At 41.1% G+C, this 27153-nt stretch overlaps 3 protein-coding genes across 10 annotated transcripts; 2 read left to right on the top strand and 1 right to left on the bottom strand.

The window, feature by feature from the left end:
* The first annotated feature begins 659 nt into the window (after positions 1–659).
* Positions 660–6368, top strand: ren (renin). The gene is made up of 9 exons (XM_070839426.1): positions 660–801; positions 1211–1358; positions 1750–1873; positions 2539–2657; positions 2765–2961; positions 3431–3553; positions 3658–3799; positions 3899–3997; positions 5298–6368. Exons 1-9 carry the CDS (start codon positions 725–727, stop codon positions 5457–5459), a joined length of 1191 nt encoding a protein of 396 aa, XP_070695527.1. The 5' UTR covers positions 660–724; the 3' UTR covers positions 5460–6368.
* A 2893-nt stretch (positions 6369–9261) lies between these two features.
* Positions 9262–15637, top strand: csf1b (colony stimulating factor 1b (macrophage)). 8 transcript variants are annotated; one of them, XM_070839870.1, is made up of 9 exons: positions 9262–9470; positions 11058–11171; positions 11285–11347; positions 11442–11612; positions 11735–11939; positions 12031–12167; positions 14943–14986; positions 15081–15115; positions 15276–15637. In XM_070839870.1, exons 1-8 carry the CDS (start codon positions 9429–9431, stop codon positions 15112–15114), a joined length of 810 nt encoding a protein of 269 aa, XP_070695971.1. In that variant the 5' UTR covers positions 9262–9428; the 3' UTR covers position 15115; positions 15276–15637. The 8 variants fall into 8 exon arrangements, with proteins under 8 accessions (XP_070695971.1, XP_070695970.1, XP_070695968.1 ...); XM_070839869.1 differs by having other exon boundaries at positions 15078–15115; XM_070839867.1 differs by having other exon boundaries at positions 11052–11171; positions 12034–12167; positions 15078–15115.
* A 2472-nt stretch (positions 15638–18109) lies between these two features.
* fmodb (fibromodulin b) lies at positions 18110–20743 on the bottom strand. The gene is made up of 2 exons (XM_070840247.1): positions 19855–20743; positions 18110–18288 (listed from the first exon to the last, which is right to left on the bottom strand). The coding sequence occupies exons 1-2, from the start codon at positions 20741–20743 to the stop codon at positions 18137–18139; spliced, it is 1041 nt and encodes a 346-aa protein (XP_070696348.1). The 3' UTR covers positions 18110–18136.
* Positions 20744–27153: the final 6410 nt, after the last annotated feature.

Genomic DNA, 27153 nt, shown 5'->3' with positions numbered 1-27153 from the left:
AAAACCTCACGGCTGTGGGAAAAGGAGACAAGACAAGCTAAATGCTATCAACCGCAGCAAAAACTGCAATCAACGTTTTAACTCATATTGATCATCAGTGCAAACATTTTCATTAATTCAGCCTTAAAGTGTATGCTTGTAGAGCACAGTCTGCAGCAGCTGAGATTTAAAATGACTTGTAATTGCGATTAGTAAGCAACATCCAACTAATCTGCCCTGACAGCTCAAACCATCTTTCAATCCCTCTAATGCTTCTCACAGCCCCGCAGACAAAGTGTCCATCCTACCAACGTCAGCAATCTCAAGAGCTCTGCACCTCTGCTTTCTGTCTTCAATGTTTTTTAAGAGGTCAAAGTTCAGACCTCTCACCGGGACCTGTTTATCACAGGAGGGGTTGTGTGACCAAGTCAGAAGGGTAGAGGGGGTTGGTGGGTGGGGGCACGGGAGTTGAGCTTGTTTTCAAGTGGTCATCTCCAGGAAAGCTCCCAGCCAGAGCCAGTGGCCCTTGGGTGAGAGCACGGTGGGGAGGACATGGTATATAAAGAGTCGAGGGACCAGACAGCACAGAGAGAGAGAGAGAGAAAGAGAGAGTGGCAGCTTTCATATATTTTTATAAACTCTGATTTAATGAACGTGGAATATTCATAAAACCAGGAAAACCAGCTTTGCACATACAGCCTTCATCGCTGGCCTGTATTTTCTGCCTGTCACCAGTGAAGTCACCATGGCACTGCTGATGAATTATTGGTTGTATTTGGTGGCTGTGTCACTGACAGTGACCTCGAGCCAAGCCCTGAGAAGGTAAGAAACGTACTCCTTTATATATTTCCTTGAAAAGACAATTTAATTCAGCAGTAAGGATTTACTGTAAGAGAAAGCATGCTACAGAGGATTAGTGGCAACAAACAACAAAACAAACAAGGACGGAAAACAAATGCGCTTTATTGGTTCATTATAAAAGCTAATGTTTTCAGTACTGGCTTAACATGTGTTATTGTTCCTTTTTCTGGCAAGGCGCTGAGAAAAAAGAAGTCTGTATTTTATTAAAGGCTCTTTCTTACTGGGATGATGGCCAAGCACATGTATCAGATATATACCATGGAAAACATACTCAGCAGACAACTTACACTTAGTCACCATGTCCACAGTGTCTCTTTGCATTGCGGTCATTTCTAAAGATGAATTTTGTCGCTCTCTGTTTTGTTTCCAGAATCAGCCTGCAGAAGATGCCATCTATCAGAGAGACACTGAAGGAGATGGGTGTTTCTGTAGCGCAGGTGTTGACTGAGCTGGCCCAGAAGAACACAGGCAACAGCAACAACGGGACTGTTCCCACGCCCCTAACCAACTACTTGGATGTGAGATGCTTTTCTGTGATATATTTCTACTGACATTTTTAAAACCTCTTGTGCATGTGCTTATGAATGTTCCGAGTCATCGAGGTAGAGGGAGATCTAGGTGTACAGTGACAAAGGTTTAAAGCAACCACTTGTCTAAGGGTGTTCACCAGTTCTTGTGGATGAGCATTGAAACATCTTCAACAGTGAAACAGCTGATCCTTTGAATGACTTTAAATTATTCTTTGTGTGTGAGTCATACTCTCAATGTCATATTTCATACCTTCAAATTATATTTGCGCATTCTCAAAGAAATATTCAAAGTACATCAAACATCAAAAAATATCTGACTGGTTTAGGAAAGTCAGATATTGTATCTTCAATTTATATTTTACTGTTCTATTCCTAATAGTCTCAATACTTTGGGGAAATCAGCATCGGCTCTCCCGCTCAGATGTTCAACGTGGTGTTTGACACAGGCTCGGCCAACCTTTGGGTGCCCTCACAGAGCTGCTCACCTTTCTCCACTGCCTGTTGTAAGTGTCCACTTCCACACATACAAAAAATAACTTTCAATTAAAACAGCAGTAATTGATATTTTTACAATGATTCATCAACAATGTGTCAGCTGCTAAAGTGACAGATATTTCCTCGAGAAATTGGTGGAGACCAAAAAAAAAAAAAAAAAAACTAAAACAGTGTGTATTAAAAGAGTAGACAAAACTCCAAATGACTAATCTAATAATATTGTTACCATATCAACTTAAAGGTGGAGTCAGCGACTCTGATCCAATAGGCTACACTTTTTGACAGATTCAGGGAATATTTCCTCACAGTCTGCTAGTGTTCTGTGTGTGTGTGTGTGTGTGTGTGTGTGCTGAAAGAAAATCTGGTGTTTGTACCCACCCAGCCCTGGCTCTGTAAATGGGAAACAAACAAAGAGGGGGAGTGGGGAGGGGACGGGGAGACACTGGAAACGGGGTAATGGCAGCAAGAGGGAGTTTAAATCTGGTACAGGCTAACTATCAAAATATGCTAACTAGCTAAACATCGTCAATCTTTCTGTAGAACCAATGGCTCGATTTTGAAAAGGAGAGATGTCAGTGTTTTGTTGACAAGGTGCTCCTGCTTCCCCCAAGTGGCCAAACACATTGTCCAATAAAAGTTGTTTTATGACTCACCCTTAATTTTGAACTCTCAGTTACTCACAACAGGTATGATGCCTCTAAATCCCGTACTTACGTTGAGAACGGAACCGGATTTTCCATCCAGTACGCCTCTGGAAATGTTAGGGGATTTCTGAGCGAGGATGTGGTCGTGGTGAGTTAAAAAAAAAAAAAAAAAAAGGAGTTTCTTTCCACAAACATGTTCAAACTTCCTCTCACAGGCTACACTTCTAACGTTCGGCTTGTTTTTTTCCCTTGCAGGTCGGAGGTATTCCTGTGGTGCAGGTGTTTGCTGAAGCCTCTTCTCTGTCTGCCATGCCCTTCATCTTTGCCAAATTTGATGGAGTCCTGGGAATGGGTTACCCAAACGTGGCCATCGACGGCATCACGCCGGTGTTTGACCGCATCATGTCTCAGCATGTCCTCAAGGAGGAGGTGTTCTCTGTGTACTACAGCAGGTCGGTTGTGGTGATGAGGAGACCGGTTCCTTTAAGTAACCGGGTTCATTTCATGAACGACTCCTTTAGTCCACTTCACAGCCATGAGGATTAAAAATTGAGTTGTCTGTATTATGATACTGTTCTATTGAACATCTGTTAAGTTCAGTGCTTGATCTTACTGGTAGAGCCGAAGAAAAACAAAAGCTCAGGAACATGCTTTGATATACTGAAAATGTATGTCCACTTTCTCATACTTCTTGTTATACGTCATCTTTATATATTATGCTCTGTCACATCCAGACGAAACTAGTAGAAAAAATATGACGCTTTCCTTTCCTCTGGGGAGCACCATATAAGTCAAAGGTCACAGGATTACATTCCAGCTTCATGCAGCACATAACAGTTCATGAAATTCAATTCAAGTCAAAGCTGCAACAGTAAAAATCAGAATATGTATGCACAGCAAAAGCGGTTTTGTTGTTTGCAGGGATCCAAAACACTCCCCAGGTGGAGAGCTGGTCCTCGGTGGCACGGACCCAAACTACTACACTGGAAACTTTAATTACATGGACACCAGAGAGCCGGGCACATGGGAAGTTAGGATGAAAGGGTGAGATCTTTGCTTCATAATTTATACAGCACAGTGCGTCTGTGTGTCTGTGTGTGTCCAGAAACTGAGGGCTTTATTTTCCACCGTTTCTTTCATTCTTTCAGTGTCTCTGTGGGGATGGAGATGATGTTTTGCGCAGAGGGCTGCACAGCTGTAATCGATACGGGCTCCTCCTACATCACAGGCCCAGCCTCCTCAGTGTCTGTGCTGATGAAAACCATCGGAGCACAGCTGGATGAAAGTGGAGTAAGTTATTACACACTAAGCATTGTTTCACACAATAAAAACATTTGTCTGGTAACATTCATTACCGTTGTAACTCATTGCTTTGTACTTTTCAATCAGTACAAAGTCAACTGTGATACTGTGAAGACGTTGCCCAGCGTCACTTTCCACCTGGGTGGCCATGAGTACTCGCTCACTCAGGAGGATTACATCTTATGGGTAAGGGGGATGATGAATGCTGAATCATTTTAGTACACACATGCAGTGCCAGAACTTATAACTAAACCACGTAGATAACTTGTAATTTAACCACGTCTATAAGCACAAATGTTTTTGAGGTACTTTACTTAAGTGCTCTGTTTTTGATACTTTGTGCCTCCTCCCCACTACATTTCAGATATGATACTACATTTTATCTTACAGCTGCAGCTACTACAGTAGTTACTTTGGTTATATATAGTGAAATGTATATAAAATATCATGCCTCATGGTAGATCTAAGGCCCCCTGCAACCACACAAGTGTTTTCAGTTATGTGGGTGGGTTACGGTGGCCGGGAGGTGCAAAACAATTTCACAATACGAGAAACACTTTTACAAAGCTGGAGACAAATTTACATTTTAGAAAACATTTTTACAAATCAGAAAACAAAATTACATTGCCATAACACATTTACAAGTCCTGAGACAAATTTACATTTGAGAAAACAAATTTACAAGACGTGAAACACTTTTACAAACGCCGAGACAAATTTACAAGTAACTTTTTCAACCGGGAAGGGAATGTACCGCGTTAATCGGCTCATATGTTCGCCACAAAACGGGCAAAAGACCGCTTGACTGCCGTCCATCGTGGGTCGCCATGAACTCCTTATCACTTCCGGTTCTACTCGACAGTTGGTACATTCCCTTTCCGGTTGAAAAAGTTACTTGTAAGTGTTTCGTCACTTGTAAATTTGTCTCGGCGTTTGTAAAAGTGTTTCACGTCTTGTAAATTTGTTTTCTCAAATGTAAATTTGTCTCAGGACTTGTAAATGTGTTATGGCAATGTAATTTTGTTTTCTGATTTGTAAAAATGTTTTCTAAAATGTAAATTTGTCTTCAGCTTTGTAAAAGTGTTTCTCGTATTGTATAATTGTTTTGCACCTCCCGGCCACCGTAGTGGGTTGACCTGCTCAGACAAACCAACATATGCTGTGATTTACATGGTCCTGCTTTACTTGTCCTGCTACAAAATATAATAACAAAATCTTTCGGGATCTTGGTTGCGTCCTAATTTAACAATCTGGGAGGGGACGTTCCGCGTAACAAATACTTAAAATTTTAATGCTTAAGGTACATTTAGCAGATAATACTTACATGCTTTTACTCAACTAAAAGAATGCACTCGGAACAGAGTATTTTTAGATGATGATATTTCTACTTTTACTTAAAGGATCTTGGTGCTTCTCCCACCCCTGTAAACATGTTGCTTTTACAGTGGCTTATTATGAGAAAACTGACTTTTCTTTGCTGCTCTAGCAATCACAGATCGAAGGGGATGTCTGCACCGTCACCTTCAGGGGTTTGGACGTGCCGCCCCCTACAGGCCCCATCTGGATTTTGGGAGCCAACTTCATCGCCCGCTACTACACAGAGTTTGACCGCCACAATAATCGGATAGGGTTTGCCACAGCAGTCTGACAGGAAGTGAAACATCAGCCATGTTGCTCTGTTGTCTTTTTCTCTCTTTTTACTGTTGTTTCTTCTTTGTTCAGTTCTCTCTTCAGTCACTTTTTATGACAACTAATGATCAAACTACATCTGTTTTATAAAAATGGTGTAGACGAGTGCACATTAAGGCATATCTTTCCCTTTTTTGCAAATCCTGCTTTCCTGTTATATAATATGTTGTACACCTTCTAAACTTTTTGGTTTTTTTTATTTATGAGCATTTACCAGCAAATGCAAAGTGTGTAGCTCTGATAATTATTATCATACAGCAACAGTGGACATCCATATCTGCATTGTACTGACGTGACAAGAATAAACTTACTTGGATTTGATTTTGAGCCTGACTTCATTAATTAATTGATTTCCTTTCAAGTCTGGTGAATGCCTTTTTTTAGAACACGTGAAAGTCAAGGCTGAAGTTGAAAACAGATTGCTGCAGCAGATTTAATCAGCCACACCAGAGCAGTCACAGAAATATTTGTCATTGTTTATCAATAACCGTGCATAAATATGTCTATTTTTAGATAAAAAGGTAAAACAATCGGATAGATATTTGTCTCATGTATTACAGTCATGTGTGGCGCACAGTTTGATGTGAAACCTTGCTCTTCTCCCACTGAAGCTTCCTCTGTGTTGTAGGGTTTATCTTCAGTAACACTTACATTACGAGATTCTATTTTTTAAATCAAATTATTCTTTTTTTAAGTTTCTGTGTATCTTGTGATCTCCAACACTGAGGACCTGTCTTTTTTGGTGTAAAAAAAGACAGAAACACTGTTCACTTTGCCACCCAGCAAACCTGAATTAAGGGTTGAAATCCTATTTTTAGCATCAGAGCAAAGCTCTGGACTGAGTGAGCATGATTTTTAGACTGACTCTACAAAGACACTTATTTCTGCTTACGTAGCAGCAAAGATTACAAAACAATAAAAGCACACATATTCATCAGATGCTCTTGTCAGATCTTTTTGTCTCATTTTCTCAGAGCTGGTTGGGAAAGTCCTGTCATGCTACAATTATGTGATAGAGAGGGTGTCATGCTTCCTTGCTCTCACATCCATGAATTGTCCACTTTGGAATTTATCTGTTGACAATGGGCAGTGAGGTGAGGATGGATATCTATGTGCTGGGCCTTAATCAAACCTCAGCAAAAATGTCTCTCTCTGTATGATTTAACAGGGCTGTTTGAGCTGGAAACCAGCCTGAACAACACAACAAGATGTGTCATGGTCTATAATCTATATTACTCCTGGTAACTACTTGTTGGATGAACTGTACAGCTACAATCTTGAGGTGTTTACAAAAGCCATGCCTTTACTCTTGAACTATTGCTTCACAAGTCCCCTATCTATCAACAATCTATCACAATTATCAGTAACATATATATAATCATAACAATTAATCCAAGACAAAGTATTGGCTTACCTTTCTCTTTTGTTACACGAGGATATACTCTCAAGAGTAACCTGTCAAATAGTACAAATTACACTTTAATGGAATTGTTTATACAAGTGTACATTATGGGTTTTTTCACTCTTTCTTTTCTTATCTCTTGCCAAGAGCCAAAGCTCACTAATTAACATTTATCTTGTTTGTTTAACATGTACAAAAACCAATGGGTAAAAACGGCTCGCAGGAGTTTAAGGGGCGGTTATGTGCAGGACTTTGTTACCATCGGCTAGATGTTTGTTTACACTATGTCAGTGAGATTCTTAATCTGACACCACTGCAGTTTTATTCTGGATGTTATTTTCTAAAGAACTCATAAAATAAAAAGCAGTAGCAGAAATACTACAGTTCATGTGAAACAGACACTGACTATTACATTTTCAAAAAATGGTAGATGACACAAAGCAGAGTATTTTTTGGACTTTTGCAGTTTTAACCAGGTCAGTGGAGTCAGGCAAGAACTTGATGGACCTTGTGAATTTTTTACATCCTTTAAAACAAGGCACATAAGAAGCTGGTATAAAGGCACCTGCTCTATGCTCATGACTCCTTTTGGTGTCTTGCCCAAAATTCTAAAATTTGATCACGATGTTTCCGAGACACTTCACAAAAACAAATTTCGTCTGATTCTATAATTTTCTTCCAGTGAAAAGATTAAAAACATCATGTGTTTGTCTGTTTCTCAGTATTGAATCTTTAAAAATCTGTGACAAATACATTTAATTTTTTTAAAAGGTTAAATAATTTCCAAAAGCCACTGGGCACTGTAGTTTTCTGGCAAATGTCCCTGAAACAGGAGTAAATAGTGCATTTGTTGCAAACTATTTTCATCAGCAAATTAATACACACTTGGTGCTCCGATGTGTATTCATGGCAGCAGGACGCAATGACAACGGTGTGGCTAAATTAAGGTTTTTGGGGCAATAATGGTGATCAGTGTCACAGAGCAATAAGCTGTATCAGGCTTTGGTAACAGAATATACTAGGCACTGGGATCAAATTATTGCTGGTTTTGGTCATAATGGGATTTGTTAACAAAATGGAAAATACAGAATACCACCAGGTTTACACTTTGAAGTATGCCTATATAAGCTTTGAATAAAGAAATAAATTTGTCCTCTTACAAATGAAAAGTTGAATTCATAAGAAATCAAACACACCCTTAAAGTAATTTGATACACTCAGTGGTTTGGCAGCTACATCCTTACTTGAATTGTTATGATCAGTAGCAATAAGTGGCTAATCTTCCCAAGTCAAGCTTGATGTTGTTGTTGAGCTGATGTTAAAATTACATAGAGTTTAAGTAAAAGTAATAATAATACAAAGAAAAGATAATTTATCACGAGTAAGAGTCCAGCATTCAGATTTTTCCTCCAATAAAAAAACTACTTATTACACTGAATGACCCATTCCCACTATTTTGATTTCATCATTATTGAAGTTGTATGTGCATTTTGATGTTGTTGCAGCTGGAAGTGGAGCTTCCACAAAAAATGCATCCTATTTGATTTGATGATCAGTTACTTCCCACTACTGACTCATTTCTAAACATCAAACACGATACAGACCACCGTACGACAGCAATGACTCAGATACAATGGTTCACGTTGTTAGTGGGAATGTGTTCGTAATGGTAAGTGTGGGAATTCACTTCCTGTGTTAATAGACCCCGGGCCAAATGCTTGTCGTTTTTCTCTGTTGGAGTCTATGGATCTGTTATGAGAAGAATTCCTCATCAAAAGCAGCTCATTAAAGATGTTTATGTGAATGTGTTTGAATCTGTCTTTAGGGTTAGGTCAGGTATTACAAATAGTAGTATAAAAAAGTATAAAACTGATTTTCTCTTAGTGCAGCATGACGACAAAACCCCCCCAAAAATTCAGGATTCCTCGAGCAGCATGGAACATTTGCTGCCTTCGAAAGGGAGAATGTCTGCACTCCCCCACAGGGAACTGCAGATATTCTTATATTTCTTCCTCAGTGGGGCCACTCATTTCTTCTAAAGGAAAGCAAATAGAGGTCATATGTGGATCAGTGCTATATTGCTTTCAATGGATATTGTTTCAAGAACAAGAAGTTGTTATCAGAATCCACTTTGCCAATTTTTTTCATTTAAATAATCACATAAGTCAACTCCTGCCTGACATGTAGAACAAAAACACACGATCCAGTCAATCTAAAACCCCAAAACCAGTGTGTCATAACACATAAGCAGAGACGCAGGACGTTGTATCTTGTCAAACACACGAGAGGTGGGAGGTCTATAAAAGGGCCGTCAGCTGAAACAGCTCGTCTCAGTTTGATCTCACTCTGTGCAGGAGGAGCACATCAGGCAAAGCACTGAGGAACAGTGCCCCATGACGAAGTGTCAGATTTACCCAACAGCGAATTCCTTTCTGTGGAGCGGAACTGAATATATGAAAAGGATCTCTTTGCTTCAATGTGTGTGACAGAGGAGTCTGGTGTTTTCCACTGTCAAATACGTACCAGATGACCATCCTTGTGTCAACCCTGATTCAGAGCAAAGCTGAGGTAGGTGAGAACTTTTCTGTGATCACTGCACCAAAAAAATCCACCACCAATACGCTCAGTGCAGGAGAAGAACAGAGCATGCTTGTGTTAGTCAGTGTATGAAGTTTGTTGCTTGATTACGGAGTTTGCTGACCTACATACAGATATTATGGACAGCATGGAGAAAACAAATCATGTGACAGGTGGCATTTGTATCATGTGCTGTGTTTTCCACATAGGCTACCATTCAAAATAGTTTTTATTAAATTACATTAATTTGATTATGATTCATCATCAGTGATCAAAGGGGATCCTAAAATCAGTCACAGGCTGGCATGGTCGTCTTCCAGCTCACATGTAGCATCTTGTTTTACTTTGAGAATCACATTTTCAACTACTCCGTTTCAAATACCACTTTTAACTCTTTTATGTTATTTTCATGTGCTTTACCAGTTACATGATATATACAATGGCAGAATTTTTCCCTGTCATTCAGGTCCTGGCAATAGCTATACAACTTAGACTCATGGTAAATGCAGTACACATAATGTTTGCCGTGGATGCTATGCTACATAATTGAAAAACCTAAACAAGAGTTAAATTGTACAGCTCAGCGTTATATGAGGAACAGAGCGCAAAGAATGAAAAGAATACTTCTTGTCTCTGGTGGATTTCAAAGAATTGGCTTTTGTGTCCTAATACATCTCAGAAGTAGACCAGGCAACAAATAAATCATGTTTTATTGTTTCAGTTCAGTGTTTCGCTGGCGTCTGTCTTGACTGTTGCAAAAGCCGCTTGGAAGTGACAGGTCAAGTGAGTTGAAGGGATGATTACCTTCCTGTGCAGACATTTTGCCCACAGTGTGAGAAACATATGCTTGTCACCATCTTTTAATCTTCAGTAGAAGGATTAAGTCCATCTGGAGCCCATTTCACTGTTACAGTTGCCAAAAGGTGCTTGGTAGCAGACTTCATCAGCTACAGAGGGAGCCTGTGCGTTTTGCTCCCAAGAGCCAATTTTTCAGGGTAGAGGGCACTATTTGATCATAACTGAAACATATCTAACACCAGGCCAGGTTCCTCTGAGGTCATGCACAGTTTAATGTCATAGTGTTGAGGCAAAGCGAAACTTGACAAAGACCCAGACCGAGAGGCAGAACTGTAACACGGAAATAATGTGCAATACTGCATTAATGTCGCAGAAAGAAAGTGTTGTTACTGTAACCACGTCCATGTCTTTCCACACATTTCTGAGTAAAAGGCAGGAATTTCTCTGATGTGTACAGTTAAAGTGTTATTGCACAATTGGGAGGAAATTCCATTAAGTTTACTTTGAAGTTGTAAAATAATGCAGAGGGAAGGTCTAGTGAAGGAAAAGTGAACATGTGTGCGTTCGTATCTTAATGGGTGAGGTCAGGATGTCACATGTGCCTTGCGTGTTGGGATGCTTGAGCAGTTTTCTTCACTTTACTTCTTTTGAGCATGCAGAATCTCCGTGAGCAATGTCTACTTGAGCTTTCCTGCTGAGTAAATGTGCTTATGTGTGTGTGAGCCCTTCATTTTAAACTTATGTGATGAGAAGGTTAATATGTGATTGTGTCAGTTGCAGGTAAAGTGTCTGTGTGTGCTTATGTTCCTGAGCTTCCCTCTAAATATGGCTGAGGTACCTGGTCCATGCAGACACTCCATCACTAGGGAGCACCTGCTGACAGTCAGACATCTGGTGGGTACTGAAACAACTCTAGAAACATGACCATTACAACATCCATTATGATCATATAACATAAAACGTGCACATAATTACATACTCAATTCTCCTTGGTGCTGTCTCGGCAGATGGATAACCAGTTGAGAAGTGGGTGCTCGATAAACTACACATTCATAGAGCGAAGGAGTTTGGTAAGGTAACATTTGAGTATTTGTTTCCTTCGAGAACTTTTTATCATCCGTGTCGTGATTTCATGTTTATTACCTTTGCTCTGATTTCCCACAGAGCAAATGTTGTTTTGTAAAAGCTGCTTTACCCTGGATACTGGAGCTCCTCACCACCCACTTCAAATATAGTCGGGGTTCAGTCAATGACGGCTACGTTCAGTCCCTGAGGCTGCTCATCCTCAACATCTACTCTCAGAAATGTGTGCCTCAGATTAATGAAGAGGTTGAGGTGAGAATGTGCTTCTGAGTGGTGAAATGAGATATGTGATGTGAGGAATCGCCCAGCAAGAGAAGATAAATCTGCAACACTTGGGAAAACATTTAAAGTATGTCTCTCTGAATGTGCCGCAGGATAAGCCAGAGAGTTTGGAAATGCTCTACAGAGGGTCTCCTTCAGAGGCACTGCAGAAGGCTTCAGAGGTGCTGTCTGTTTACTGGGAGCTGGTGACAACGAGCGACGCTCCACTAGACTGGACATGCCAGCATGAATACACCGAAATCTTCGGCTCTACCACAGAGCTATCCACAGCAGAGTCACCAAGACAACACTTTACAGGTGGGAATCTCTACCTTCTGAAAAGTTCTGTGATGAATTATGTGGATGTCTGGAGCCACTGAGATCACAAATGACACGCCTTTTTCTATAGAAGGTAATGGTAGGAACTCAGCGAAGGCCTCGCACAGAAGACCAGGCAGAGACCTGTACAAGCTTGGCTTCATCATCGCCTGCATCTGTGGAGGACTACTGTTCATACTTTCTCTTTACTGTCTCATCACACAAAAGGTACCAGCGCCTCTGTTTTGTAAATTCCTAAATCGCATGTACCCTAATAAAGTTTACACATGCATTCCAGTCTTATTGTAATAAAGTAGGCTTTGGCAGCCCCATTCTGCTCTCTGGGGCACTCCCTCTTGCAGAAGTACCAGCCCTTCCTTGCTAGTAAATACAAAACAAGGTGGAGGCGAGGCTGCAAATGCATATGATTGCATGTATGCTCTTTGTTCTATTGCTATTTGTTCATCAGCTATTATCAGATAGGATGCATTGTATGACTCAGGGCGGTGGTTTTTAACTGGCTGAGGCTCAGAATCCCCATTTGTCCGGATTCACCCAGTCACTCATGCCTAAGCCATGATCTTAACATAATTTAAGATTAAAACAGATGTTTTCACAAAATGAATCCAGCAGCAACCACAATGCTTTTATACCCTTTTAAATACCATGACACAAACAGAAAGGTGTAGAGAGCTTAAGACCCCAATAAACTAAAAGCCCTGAAACAGCACCAGCTGCAGTTTAATCCTGGTAAAAACACTAGAAAGCACTAATAGGCCTGCTAATAAGTAAAACAAGAGGAGTGAAAACAGAAACATCACATTCTTGGTTACAACTTGGCCTTGTCTTAGTGATATTAGTTCTTTAAAATATTTCTTTCTAACATCTGTAGGTAAATCTAACATGGCCACATTGGACTCAGGTCCTTGCAGGCTAAGAAAAGCTGGTTCTGTTTTGTTTCGGGTAATGCTAAAGCTGCTCTATGTTTGTGTTTGTGTGTCAGGTTAGATAAGATACGTTTTATTGATCCTTGTGGTGCAGTTTGCATTCTGCATCTGACCCAAATATATGTTTAGAAACATTTGGCAGCTACAGCAAACACCAAACACATGTGATACATGTGTTTGGTGTGGGATGTAACTGCAGCATCTGCAGGAACATGCAAACTGCACCTAGAAAGGCAGTTAAATCGCTGGGGTCAAAGTGCCACATTGTGTTTAATGTTTTCATAAATGTGTTTTATGTCGAACTGAAGAGGCAGGGGATGGATTTCAGTTGTCACAGACTACACCTGAACTGAAGGAGGTTTACGTTAGTGACTTGTAGCTTTCCGTCCCATTAAAGCTCCACTCAAGTGATGAGTTAATAGTATGAAAATTACTTTTTTTCGCCTAATTAAACTTTATCGCCACACAAGCAGTTGTATGGAGATGTAAGTGGTGCTGTTAAACGAATGCACTAATAGGACTTTTTAAAGCAAAACCAAGTTTTTGGTTGTGGCTTGAATCAGATTTCAGAAAAACAGGGGTCATTGGCTTTTCAGAGTCCTGTCTTGTTCAGAGTGCAATCAGATTGAGCTTTTAACTGCCAAATAGCAAGACTGGACAGCTTGAAAGAAGTTTGAAGTTGAAGGAAGCATTGGTTGCTGACAACTTTATTTAACTAGACATTAGTAGAAGCTAATCACAATAAAGTGCTTGATAAGCTGAATAATTCTCCACTTGAGGAATGCTACTCCTTAAATGCTGGTCATGCTTTCTCCTGTAGCTTTTGCCTATAACCCTGCTCACTCTATTTTTTTGCCTCGCCTGTTTTTGTCTCAGTGTGTGAGTAAATGTTGCCCTGCTAACTGGCCTTTAAGGCCTACGCACTTACCACTGAACCCTTTCTGACATTAATCAACGTCATCTGTGTGCTCAGTGTTAAAGTGTGAGGAGGCTGCAAGGGCGTAAAATGTTCAAATGAGACATTGCATCTCTGTGAATATTCTGTGGAAAATATTTCTGTGAAAAACTACAGAATCAATCCTCAGTTGCTGTTTTTTTTTTAACCATTAAGTAGCAAATACATTAATTGTCGTGCTACAGTAAATACTATTTTCTCAGTATATGTGCAAATAGAAACTCTGCAAATTCCATTTAGTTGGACTACTTTGACACAGGATCACGTATTTTCTATGCTCTGCTGTAGAGTTTATGTTGTAACAAGTTTTCTTGCAAGCTTTCTGACATGTGCAAGTTCTATCCAATGCAATATAGCAGAGTGGATATCAATACTTTGCAAGAGGTCTGAACTGCACGACAATCCAAACAGGAACTAAACACATGACCCTTTCTAGTACCTGGAGCTATGCAAACATCTATTTCAAAACACCTGGAGTTCCCATCATCACTGCACAGTTTCCCTGCAGTGGGAAGCAGTTTGTCAAAATCATTAAGCAAAACACTGAAAATACAAAATACTTCCAAAGATAGATTTACTTTGGCTAGAATCTTCTTCAAAGTGACCTGTGACCCACCTTAGGTGACCACCCACTAGTTTTGATTTGTCTACAAGAGACAATATTATGTAAACATCTGAATTCCAAGGATTTAAAGTGATACTCTACAATGTATTTTTTGGCAGTAAAACGCTCATCTGGTATGAATTCAAAAAGTGGTTATATAAATACACACACAAATATATACAGAAATGAGGCATAGAAACATTACTACTTCTTATAACAATATCTCCTCAGTTTGTGTGGTCTGTATGTTCCATCAACTCTTGTCATATTTTTGCCAAAATATGGTTGAATCCTTTATGTCTCAATCTTCACACACAACCCTGTCATCGGCTTCCTACTCTGCCAGCAGTCAGTACTCCAGCATACTGTCTGCAAATGATTTAGTTACAAAATTCTAGAAATGCGATGTGTGTCTGTCAATAAGTTAGTCACCCTGTATTTGCTCTCCATATCTGTCCAATTGGTTTTATTTCACAAGTCTGTTCTTTCTATAACAGAAAAGTCACAACCCTCACAGATCAAGATCATATACAGACTCAAGGTAAGAACATTCGGAAATAATAAAACAAAAATGATCAGTCCCTCATTTATTAAACTCACTCTAATGAATACCATTGTCATCTGGATTAAAGCAGAGACCTGCAGGACATAGAGATGGAGCCACAATAATGTGAGTATCCTGTTAACCTTAAGTTTTATGGCCAGTTAAACAGCTGGAGCTGGAACTGAATAAATCTCTTTAACGCCTTTGTGCCTCAATGTAAAGAATACCTGCAGTGTACATACATCTGAATAATCTTTGTATTTTCTGTATTTTTCTTTATCCTCAGGCAGTAAAGAGCACATCGCTGCAGCAGCAGATGGAGCACTTGTGAAGCTGTACATTTTATCCATCACAAACAAGTTTTCATATCAGTATTGTGTGTGTAATATATCATAGTCACCTATTTAATCGGAAGCTTCGCTTTGACAGAGAGCAAAGATGGACCTTATTTGGAATAATATGCTATGTATATTATGTTTATGCGTTATCTATTTCAGATACCTTTGCAAGTTCACTAAAAAAGTTTTATTTTTACACTAGTTATGTATGTTGAATAGTGTGTCTCCTTTTGCTACCACTTAACCAACTGTTTGTAATGTTGATTGCCAAACATTTCCACACGTTATTTATTAGTTTGACTCTATTCAATCACTGTACTGATAATAAAAGTTCCATTAATAGCAAATGCAGTGCATTGATATATGAACACAACTGAACACGTGTAAAGAGGTAACTACCTCATCATAGGACTTGAGCCACATTATCCGGAGTGAAAAATGCTTTTAAATGTGCCACAATGGTCTTGCCTACCGCTTTCGAAAGCAGTTCAGTTCCCTCCATTATCAGCCTGTAATGCTAATCAATACAAAGTCTTCAAGCAGTTATGACCAAAGATTTGTATTAACATTTTATTGCAAAGCAGTATGACGAGTTACAACATCTTCTGAGAATACTCTGTTACTGGTTGTCCCCTGTGCTGTTGTTATTGGCAGAGGGGGAAACCATACAGATAGATACACAGCAGTCGCTGCTGAAGCTTCATATGAAATGTCTTTACTGCACAGAGCGTGACAGGATTTGGTGGGAATAACGTGCTACTACAGTTTACTCATGCATGCGTCACGTTTATTTATTACTTTGTGGTTGTGGCAAACAGGATAATAGAGAGAGAGAGAGAGGAGGGCAGTGCATTCTTTAATATTGTCATTACTTTTACCCATGTTGACTCAGTCTAATGTTTTATAATGACGAATTGCATAATGTCTGGGTTTCAGAACAATTTTCCACAAAGTGAAACATTTGCGTGTGTCCCGGAGTGGACCACATCGGTAAATCCTGTCAAAAGATTCCCACATGGGATCGTGTGCATGTGTGCTGGCCTCTAGTTTGTTTTTGAAGAGACCGTGTAGAAAATGGAGAGGAAAAAAAGGCAAACACACAGACACACACAACCACACACACACACCATGTGTAGCCTCCAATATAACATGATCTATAACACACTTAATTTCACAAGCTACTGCTTATCAGTGTGCAAACCACTGTTGAACTGGCAGTAATCCATTCTTTATCCCAAGACATTGCTCCATTACAAAACAAGGAAAGTATTCCTATAATTCAATTTAGTGCCTTTCTGCAGAGGATTAAAGGCAGCTGTGGAAGATGAAAAGGCAAGTTGTCTTCAACAATAAATATGTGGGAACTGCCTAAGACCAGTTAGAATTGTCAGGAGGGCTGCCGCCCTTTTTCTTAGTACCATCCTTTCTGCCTCTTTTACTGTCAAATTAGAGGAAACAGAACACGTTGTTGCTAAAAATACATCACTGTCATCATTCACTGTGGAAGCAAATCTTATTTTTGTCTTCTTATCTAATAATAGGTGCAAAGTGGTGGATTCCTCGATAAAAAAATTCACATAACACAATAATGTGTAATTCATAGTTTTCTGGCTAAGTGGATGCAAACTGAATCATGTCAGTTCTTATGCTATAAATCTTGACATGAGCTCAGTGACTTCCTCTCTGTCCTGTGATATACAGTAAAATACACAGTGGCTCAGAAACTACACTCTACACTTAAAAAGTGAGTGTGTTTAAGTTAGCATAATAGTTATTGAGTAAACAAAAAACAGAAATGAAAAATAGAGTAGAACAGTTAACAGTCTTGCACCAATATATGATTATCTTTTGATAATTCAGAGGCTCACTGAAGGAGGAACAGATGTTTTTCATCCATTACAGATAGAAGCACTTGATCATACCATTTTAAATGTTGAAAATTGATGAAAAAAATATGTCTGCCTGCACCATCAAACAGTCAATTCTTAAGTTAATGTTCATCACTGATAATATGTTATAGTGGCCTTAACAAATAACAATAATAATGATATTAGTGCTCATCATTGCTGCTATACCTGCTGTTTTATCAGCCCAAGCCACATGGTGGAGGCAAAGATCCAAAGTGAATGACACATTAACGAATATCAATTATATACAGGTTACACTTTGCCAGACTTGACACAAGCAGAACTTGTAGTCATCAGCTAGAATAAAATTATGCTTTAGACTTATTTCGCCAGAATACAGGAACTGATAATCTAATTAGTTTGGTGAAAGGATCTCAGTCATTTGGCCTTTTCTCATAGCTCTCGGTCATCCAGATGCCTTTCATTTGGATATGTGATTATACAACTGCGGCATTTCCCGTTGACTGATACTTGACCATTTTAATCATTGGGAATAATAATAATAGCTTTCATAACAGTAGAAAAAAAACCCATTATGTCAAAAACACTTGATAGATCCATCAACAACATAAGCTAAATACACTGTAGCCCATAAAGTTGGAATAAAATGTTTTTTTACCTCTTCTCATGAAATGATTGTGACTTATTGTGATTTATTCTTGATAGATAAAGTGTATATCTTCTCAACTTTATTGATCAAACTCTTCCAAACATATCACAGTGAAACTTAAACCACAATTAACCTTTGCAAACTGTGTATTCAGGCTTTAACAAAATTGGGGGTATTGAACAATTATTCCAACTTTATGGGCAACAGTGTATATTGATGTTGAGAGGAGGTTTGAGTGTTTGAAGTGGAGAAACATCCTGACTGAGTGGAGACAAATCACATCATGAAAGCGCTACACATCAATAAGGGCAACACGCCGTAAACAGTAGGCAGCTTCAGCCGGAATGTCTTTGGCACTGATCTTATTGGCATCCAAACGCAGCATTCTCAGCTTGGAGAAGTTTGCCATGTCGATTATGCTGCAGAAACTGCTCAGGGAGAACTCTGAAAAACACAAAAAGAAAGAAACATAAAGCGTGGTGAGTCAGCTACTGCTGTAAATTTCCTCAGTATGTCTGTGCCAGAAGGCCAGAGTTGGTTTTTACATTTCTATTATGTAGCTACTCTAGAGTAACCTGGGAAACGGACAAATCTATAAGGTCATCTTTTAATTGTTCTAGCAGATGCATCTGGTCTCCCTCTCATTCAGACAAATTTCCAGCTGACCTGGCCATGCTCAGGTTGAATCTTCTTTCATGTCAGTATTCAATGAATTGGATGGTATATTGTCTCTGCAACTGCACTCAAAGCTTTTGTTGATAAGATAGATGTCATGAAATGTGATGAAATGATTGCATTTAATTGCTCTGATTGGTTGTAGGTCTGTCCAATTGAGTCCAAAGGCATTTTGGTCTGAAAGTGAACTGAGAATTCCAGGCGTCTGATGCCTGATGAGTTGTCACATCATTAAAAATGGTCTCCCTCTTGCTTGATTACACTAAGTGAAGACTGTTTTTAATCTTCACTTAGTTTTATATGTTTTTTTTATTGGTTGTATTAAGTCTGTATTGCATATGAAGTCCCACAAGAAAAGTGTTTCTGGAAACCCCCTCTCCATGCTAAGGAGATCATTTCAAAGACTGATATGCACAGTTTGAAAATCCTGCTTTTGTGGACATCTAGTGGTGGTTCAGTCCCCACCTCAAAAAGTGCTGTGCCGTGTTACCTCATTTGTTCAGCACGGCCAAAAGAAGAAGTTTAATTATCAAATACGGTTAGTAGCTGAATGATGGTGAACTTCCAAATACAGCTAAATGGTTCTGTGAAAGAAAGGCAGCTAGAAACAGCATGTGAATGTGTGACCTTTACTTCAGTTCAAAGTCACAAAAGCAACTGGAGAGCATTAAATCACTGAGGGGAGGGCCGATGGAGCTCAACAAAGCGCCGCCTTCCATAAGTGATGCAAAGGAGGAAAATGAGATCAGTTTCTTTGAATCAAAAATGCGTTTTCCAACTATGACTCTTCCTTCAAGTTTATTCTGTGATCTAATTTATCATTTAATTCTCCATTATGTCAAGTTGGGAGTGTCAAAACTGTGCACAAGCATTTGCGCCATTTGAATATTTGTGCGGTTTATCACTCAGTTTATAACTGAGTAAGCAGCAGTGCGTGCCCTGCTGTGCCAACCAACCCAATTACAACAGTATCAAAGAAGTTGCCTTTCATGTATGTGATTTTAAACCGAGAGAGATGGTTAGGAAAAAAAGTATAACTGGCAAAATACCGTAGCTCAGCTACTACTATAAATCATGGGTGCAGGAATTTCAGAATGGGAGTTTAAGTACATGACTAAGTTATAATAATCATAGTCAAAACATCCAAATCAGCGTTTATACAGTTTAAGACTGGTTATACTATAAAATTATTATATTTATTACTTATTATATTATTATTATTATATAATTTAGTTATTGTTGATAGTTCAGACTTTAAATTCCTTTGACAGGTTTAGTTCACTTTTATATGACATGTTATAGCGCCAAAATATCTTAACAGAGAAGTGTCCATACCTTTGATCTTATTGGCTTGTAAATAAAGGTTCTCCAGGTTCCTACTGACAACAGGGATTTTCTCCAATTTATTGAAAGAAAGGTCAAGCTCAACCAGCGTGCTGATGTTGAAGACATTTGAGGGGAGCCCTTTATCTGTCAGCTTGTTATGAGCCAACCGGACAAACTGCAGTTTGGGATACATGGTGAGAAAGCCCGCTGGCACACTCTCTATGTTGTTAAACTCCAAGTAGAGCTGCTGCAGCCTCTGAGGGAGGTTATCAGGGATTTTCCTCAGCTTGTTTTTCCTCATATCCAGCATGGACAAAGACTTAAGTCCCTTGAACACACCTCCAACATCCTCTATGACATTTGCTTGGAGCTGAAGGATGGTGAGGTTGGCCATCCCTTCAAATGAGTTGGACTGGATTTTTGAGATTTTGTTGTGACCGAGTCGCAAGTCCATGACAGACTTGGGCAAGTTGGGAGGCATACGTGTGAGCTCATTGTGATCCAAGAGGAGCCGGTCCAGGTTCTTGAGCTTGCTGAATATACTCTTGCTGATCTTGTCTGAGTTGAGCTGGTTGTGGGAAAGTACAACCCAGACCAAGTTAGTAGCATTGTCAAACACACCATCCTGGATTCCCGTGATCTGGTTATGCTGTAGGTAGACGTATCTAATTTGTGAGGGGACAAAAGGGACATGTTGCAGGTTGCGGCTGTGGCAGTACATAGCTGTGGGGTAGGTTGAGGGGCAGTCGCACTCCAGGGGGCAGTCCACATCCTCAGCCCGCCAGCCAGCATACCACCGCCGCCCTCGCAGATGGGACAACCACTGGAACTGGCTGTGACGCTGGCCGATGCCCAGATCCACTAGTCCCATTATGAGAAGGAGCACCACTGTCCGCATGATCCCTGATGGAAAACTCAACAATAATATGAAGTCAAATGCAGGATAATACCAAATCCAAAATTTGTAATACACTCATAATATGAGTGTAAAACATAATATGTTTTGCAAGTAGCACGGAATTATGCTGGCTCAGTAATTTAAGACAAATCCAATTCTCTCTGCTCCACTTTCACCATCTATACTAGGTACAGTACACCTACCAGTTGGTTGATCAGAGACTATGCCTCCTCCCCTGCTCACGCCGCCTGTGTCTTTCTCAGACTGAGTGGATATGCTGTTGGTATAGAGTAAATAGCCCCCCTCTCTACGCAGCTGCAGCCCCAGCCCCAGCCCAAGCCCAAGCCCAAGCCCCATCCACCCAGTCTCATTAAAGCACATACATTTTTCCACCAGCATGTTGAACCTAAATTATAACATAACACCTCCAGCCATGTCAATATCAATCCCATCTGTGAACTGGTGCAGACATCTGCTTTTTAACAACCTTGTTTTCCCTTCGTGAGACATGCCCTGTCATTAGCACAGCCACTTCAAGTCTGGCTTGCTGTTTATTGTTGTGCTGTGAGGGTTTTGATGATGGTGGGGGCTTATGGTATAGAAAATGTAACAAACCAGACCAGATGCTGTAATTTGTGGTGCATTTCTTCTAATATAAAACAAGATTTGTTCAAGTTTAAAATTGTGAAAAAAGTGTCAGCATGCTTTTGTCATTGTACACTGTATGTTCTGACATGTACAAAGTGTGGAAAACCCTGTTATTTGTCCACAATCATTCACCTAAAATATTTTTTCTCTTGTTTTTTCTCTGTTCTTGCCTACTTCAGATAGTTCAGGCACTCTCTACTTTTGTCAATTACAGTGTTTAAACGTTGGAGAAAGTTAACATATGTTTGTGCTGGCATCTGCAGACAGAAAAAGCATCATTATCATACTGCAAATTGTCTTCTGGATGGGCCTCACCATTCATGTCCTCCACTGGAGCAGGAAAACTAGCGTCGGAGTTTCAAGGATTACGTTTTTTAGTCCCCAAGCTACTTTCATGGCCCTTCGCGGAAGTAAAGGACAATATGCTGATTTGAAAATGGAAGGCATTCAGCAAATAATAGGCCGTAATCACAGTACAAAAACATCCTATTTTGGAGGAAAGGGAACCTGAGGATACACAGATGGGACTCTTTTACACAAAAACTTGGCAGAACAACATGTGACAATACATATTCGTTTTCTACCAGTCTAGTGTGTTAGAAGTGATGCTTATCATTCTGTGATAACCCTGCTGTCAACATTATTATAAATGGATATCTCTTCTTTATTATTTATCCAACGCAGCCGTTATTGACATGAAAACATGTCAGTGAAAACTTTGATGTTGGATTTATCATTCAGATTAATGATCAAACAATCAAAATCTCCCTGTAATCTGCTTTATATAATAAGCACTAATAGTTCATCCATCCATCCATCCATCCATTCATCCATCCATCCATTCATCATCTTCCACTTATCCGGGGTCGGGTCACGGTGGAAACAGGTCAAGCAGGGCACTCCAGACATCCTTCTCCTAAGCAACGCTTTCCTCCTGGGGGATCCCAAGGCGTTCCCAGACCAGATTAGATATGTAATCCCTCCAGCGAGTTCTGGGTCTGCCCCGAGGTCTCCTCCCAGTGGGACGTGCCTGGTAAAACCCCTAAAGGGAGGTTCCCAGGACGCATCCTGACCAGATGCTTGAACCACCTCAACTGGCTCCTTTCGATGAGAAAGAGCAGTGGCTCTATTCCGAGCCCCTCCCAGATCAATTAGTAAATCAATTCCTCTTCACCACAATGGACCAGAACAGTGCCTGCATTATTGCTGACGAGGCAGTTCCAGAAATCAAAAACCATAAATCCAGGCAACCAGGCGTCAGACGTCAGTCAAAACATCTCTTCCTCTTGTGAGGTGAATAGTGGGGGCTTGATACCCAAAACATACTTGAAATGGGGAGGGCCCCGTAGAGGAGACAGGAGGATGGATTTTGGCTGACCATACATTGAACTGCAGTCTCCATGATGTACCTATGCAAGTACAGAAGGCTTTCCAGAATTAATCTGAACACATGTTGTACAACCAGTTGAGCAGTTTCCTTAGCCGGGGTCAACATAGGCAGGGGGATGTAATGCAGACTTGGAAAACGATCTACAATAGTCAGGACCACTGTGTTGCCATCAGAATCGGGACAGCCAGTGATGGAGTTCAGGGCTATGTGTGACCAAGGTCGACAAGGAATGGGGAGTGGGTGTAAAAGTCCAGCTGGAGGACGCTTGGACGGCTTACTCTTGGCACAGTTGGAGGAAGCAGCAACATATTTCAGCACATCCTTCTGCATGTGGGGCCAACGTGAATTGGACCCCTGGGCACGCAAGTCTGGATGGATGAACTCACTCGAGAACCTGAGGACAAACAGGCTCAGGGACAAAAAGCTTCCCTCTAGGTTCGTTACCTGGGGATGGATGTTGGCGAAGGACCTCCAGTACCTCTTGCTCAACAGTAAATTGAGCAGTAATTGTTATGAGAATTGCCATCCAAGGACATGCTCACGAATTGCCAGACAGAGTGGCAATCGAGGGTGTGCTCTGCAACGGTGGGAAGCCTCATATCTACAAGGACAAGAAGTTCACACGCCAGTAGATGATCACACGATGTGTGAGAACTACACCCACAACGCCCATTATAAAACCTAACTGTATATGCTCACCAGATGAGCCTTTTACTCTGTAACCTCTATGATGTTGTTGCACTGTTAAACGCTCCTCTTACATGTAAGATTAAACTTTGTTATAACTTGCAAGCTGACTCCAATCTCCTCTACCTAAAGAAGAAGTCTTTTGACAATTTGGCGCTCAACGTGGGGCCCCAATATCCATTCTCTTCCTCCGGTGAAAACCACAGACCTTGCGCAAGGCTGAGTGAAAAAACTCAGAGGTAAGACCTCCACCGTGGGATTCCCAAAAACCCGTTTTGGACAGGGAGGCCAGGGCCACTGGAGAGAGGGATGGTGACGGGGTGTAGCAGAGGAGTGACGAACCAGCTACCCTGAGTCCGGGACTCAACAACAGGGGTGAGTTAAACAAAAGGATAGGTCAGGGACCTATAGCAAGTCAGGGACTTGTGGTAAGTCAGGGACTTACTGGTAAACGTCTTCAGAAAGACTGATAGGTCAGGGACCTATGGTAAGTCAGGGACTTACGGTAAAGCGTCTTTAGAAGGACGACAAAAAACTAATCTCTCAGCGCCTGAGTTAACAATAATAGACATCAGGAAGTCAGGGACTTCAGGGAGTCAGGGACTCACAAAAAAAAAAAATAAATAATAAAGAATAACACTCGAGGGGAAAATAATAAAAATCATAAAGGCCTGATATGGGTAATTGCTGCAGTAGTTGTTGTTATCAAAGTCAGGGACCTGACGAGGTCCAGTATGAAGGGGATGCGAAGCGCATGAAACAGAAAAAAAGTCTACCGCCATACTCGGATCCTCAACAACCACCTCTGCTGTCTGGGCCTCTCCTGGGGAAAGTCACTTCAAAGTCCTCACCTCCAGGACCGTCCTCCTCCTCATCTGCCTCCCACCACTTGCCTCAATCATCCATGACTGCACAACCATCTCTGTCCGGGGTGGACACACCACACCGGACCCGAAGCGGTAATGTATACAATCCTTTACATTACCTCAGTCCAACACCACCAGTACCTAATCTAGGACTTAAAGATGCAGAAATGTTTCCTATGATAGAAATGCCAAATCCCAGAGCAGGACAGAGTAATCAACCCCCCACTGTCAGAGTGTATAGACCATGGACTGATGCAGATGTAAAAGAAGCTGCTGCTGGCATCGTCCATCCCAAATTAAATTTGGAAGATTTATGGAAGATCATAACAGTAGTGGTGTCAGGTTCAGACGATTCCCCATCCTTGACATACCGGCGTGACAGGGCATCAGGCTTAGTATTCTCGGAGCCTAGACAGTATGAGAGGGTGAACTTGAAACAAGGGAGAAAAAGTGCCCACCTTGCTTGCCTGGAGTTGAGATGCTTAGCTGTCTTGATGTGCTCAAGGTTTTTATGATTCGTCCAAACCAAGAAAAGTTTAATCTTGAACGCCAGTGGCTCGTGATTGTCGTCATAATTTCTCTGTGGAAGACAGATGAATGAAAAAGACACAGGGATGCAGCTTATTATCTTTGAGGGAGTGCTATAACAGGATCAATCAATCAATCTTTATCAATCTTTCAACCTTCAAGATGCCCCCCACTCCCACATCAGAGGCATCCAACTCAAACACAAACTGGAATTGAAGAACAGGTGTGATGAGGATGGGAGCAGTAGTGAAGGCCTTGAGTTTAGTTAAAGCCTCCTCAGCAGCAGTAGACCAAGAAGAGGGAACCCTGGGATTGGTAAGAGAAGTTTCCAAACTCAAGGAACCTTTGAAGTTCCTTTTGGGTTTTGGGCTGGGGACACTCCTCCACCACCTTGACTTTGGCACAGTCCATCTCCAACCTCCCTACTGTAACCACAAACCCGAGGAAAGACATCTGTGAACATCCAAATAGAGTTCACATAGAAGGCATTGCAGGACCTGCCTTACATGCTCCACATGCTCCCGTGGATTTGGACAATCTCAGTATGTCAGGTAAACATAGACAAACTTGTTTATCATGTCACACGTCATTGACAAGGGCCTGCAAGACGGCAGGGGCGCTAGTCAAACCAAAGGGCATAATTAAGTTCTCATAGTGTCCAATGGGTATGTTAAAGGCTGTCTTCCACTCATCTCCCTCACGAATGCACACCAGTTGATACACATTTCGAAGATCCAGTTTGAAGAAGATGGTAGCTCCCTGTGAGTTCTCGAAGGCAATGGATAATGGTTTTGACAGTAATGTCATTGAGACCTTGGCAGTCAATGCAAGGTCGAAGGAAACGGTCCTTACCGGTGCCTGCTTGAGAAGAGGATGGCTGAACGCCTGCAGTCAAGGCCTCACTATTGTATTTGTTCATGGCCTCCATTTCAGGGGGTGACAGAGAGTACAGCCTACCCTTAGGTGTGGATGTTCCAGGCAACAGATCTATGGCACAGTCGTATGGCCTCTGTGGAGGAAGAGTAGTGGCACAAGACTTGCTGAACACAGATGGTCAGCTGGCACTTCTGACAGGTCTGGAAACTCCTCTGGAGATTCCATAACACCACCTGGTGGCAAAGCTGACACAGACTGTGACAAACAGAAGGTGCTCCACTCCAGAATGATGTTAGTAGCCCAGTCAATATGGGGGCTATACTTGATCAGCCACGGATAGCCGAAATGATACAGATACAACAAGATCTTTTCACTGTGTTTGCCAGAAATTAGGAGTGTAACAGGTAACATGGGTGGGGATAACCAGTTGCCTGACCAGTGTTGTGTCAACCATGCTTTCATCAGCACCAGAGTCCAGTGGCACAGCAACCTCTCATCACTGATCTCTCCACTATAGAGTTCTGGTTAGCAGATGGCATTTGATGGAGAATTTGGAGTAAGGCGTTGCACTTTTAATGGGCAGGAAGCAATGTAATGCCCCACCACAGTAAAGGCATGAACCTTTACCTGCGCTGTTGTCATTCTGCTGGAGACAACTGGGTCTGGTGCACCTGCATACGCTCAGGAGCCAAGGGGCTTGGGGACGGCTCTGCTGTTGAGGACGAAAGTGCCTAGCTAGCCTCTCTGCTCTGAGTCAGTTCATGGCCAGATCACAATGTCACAGTTCAGAGGACTCTAGCGCATATTCATGGGACAGAGGCAGGGGTGAGGCAAAAGAGTGACTTTACAGATTGGTAAAGGCAGAGAACAGTAGAGTCCGTTCCAGAAGTGAAATACCATAAATCCAGGCAAAGGTACAAGACGTTAGGCAAAGAAACAAGTTAGAGAGCACAGAATACAGGTCAGAAATAGAAAGAAATCATATGAACAGACTTGCGGGATACAAAGTATGCTGAGGCTCTAACAACAACAATCTGGCAAAAAGCTAGACAAACTGACTGGTATAAATACAGAGGGCTAACGAGCTGATGAGCAACAGGCAGTGGTGGGCCCGTCAGGGCCAGCAAGGCCTTCTCTGCTGGCCTAAACTCAGAATCACTGATTTACGTTTTAATATTTTCCCATTAATCATTTTAGATTATTCCTAATAGTCTATGCTCTTCATTTCATAGCGTGTCTCTGGGCTGGGGTGCTTCTAGCAGTGTATGTCTATATTAGAGCTTTTATCCAATCATATTTCAGCCATCATGTGTTGCCAGGGTCAAAGAAATCTGCCCTGAGGCCTTCAGAATCAAAAGTGCAGGCGCCCGTAGCTTAAAATACATCGCAATGAAACTGTTGCTTTAACCAATCAG

Source organism: Pempheris klunzingeri, chromosome 11 (genome assembly GCF_042242105.1).
Source record: "Pempheris klunzingeri isolate RE-2024b chromosome 11, fPemKlu1.hap1, whole genome shotgun sequence".
In the NCBI taxonomy this organism is placed as follows: domain Eukaryota; kingdom Metazoa; phylum Chordata; class Actinopteri; order Acropomatiformes; family Pempheridae; genus Pempheris; species Pempheris klunzingeri.
This window is presented reverse-complemented; position numbering and strand designations above follow the sequence as displayed.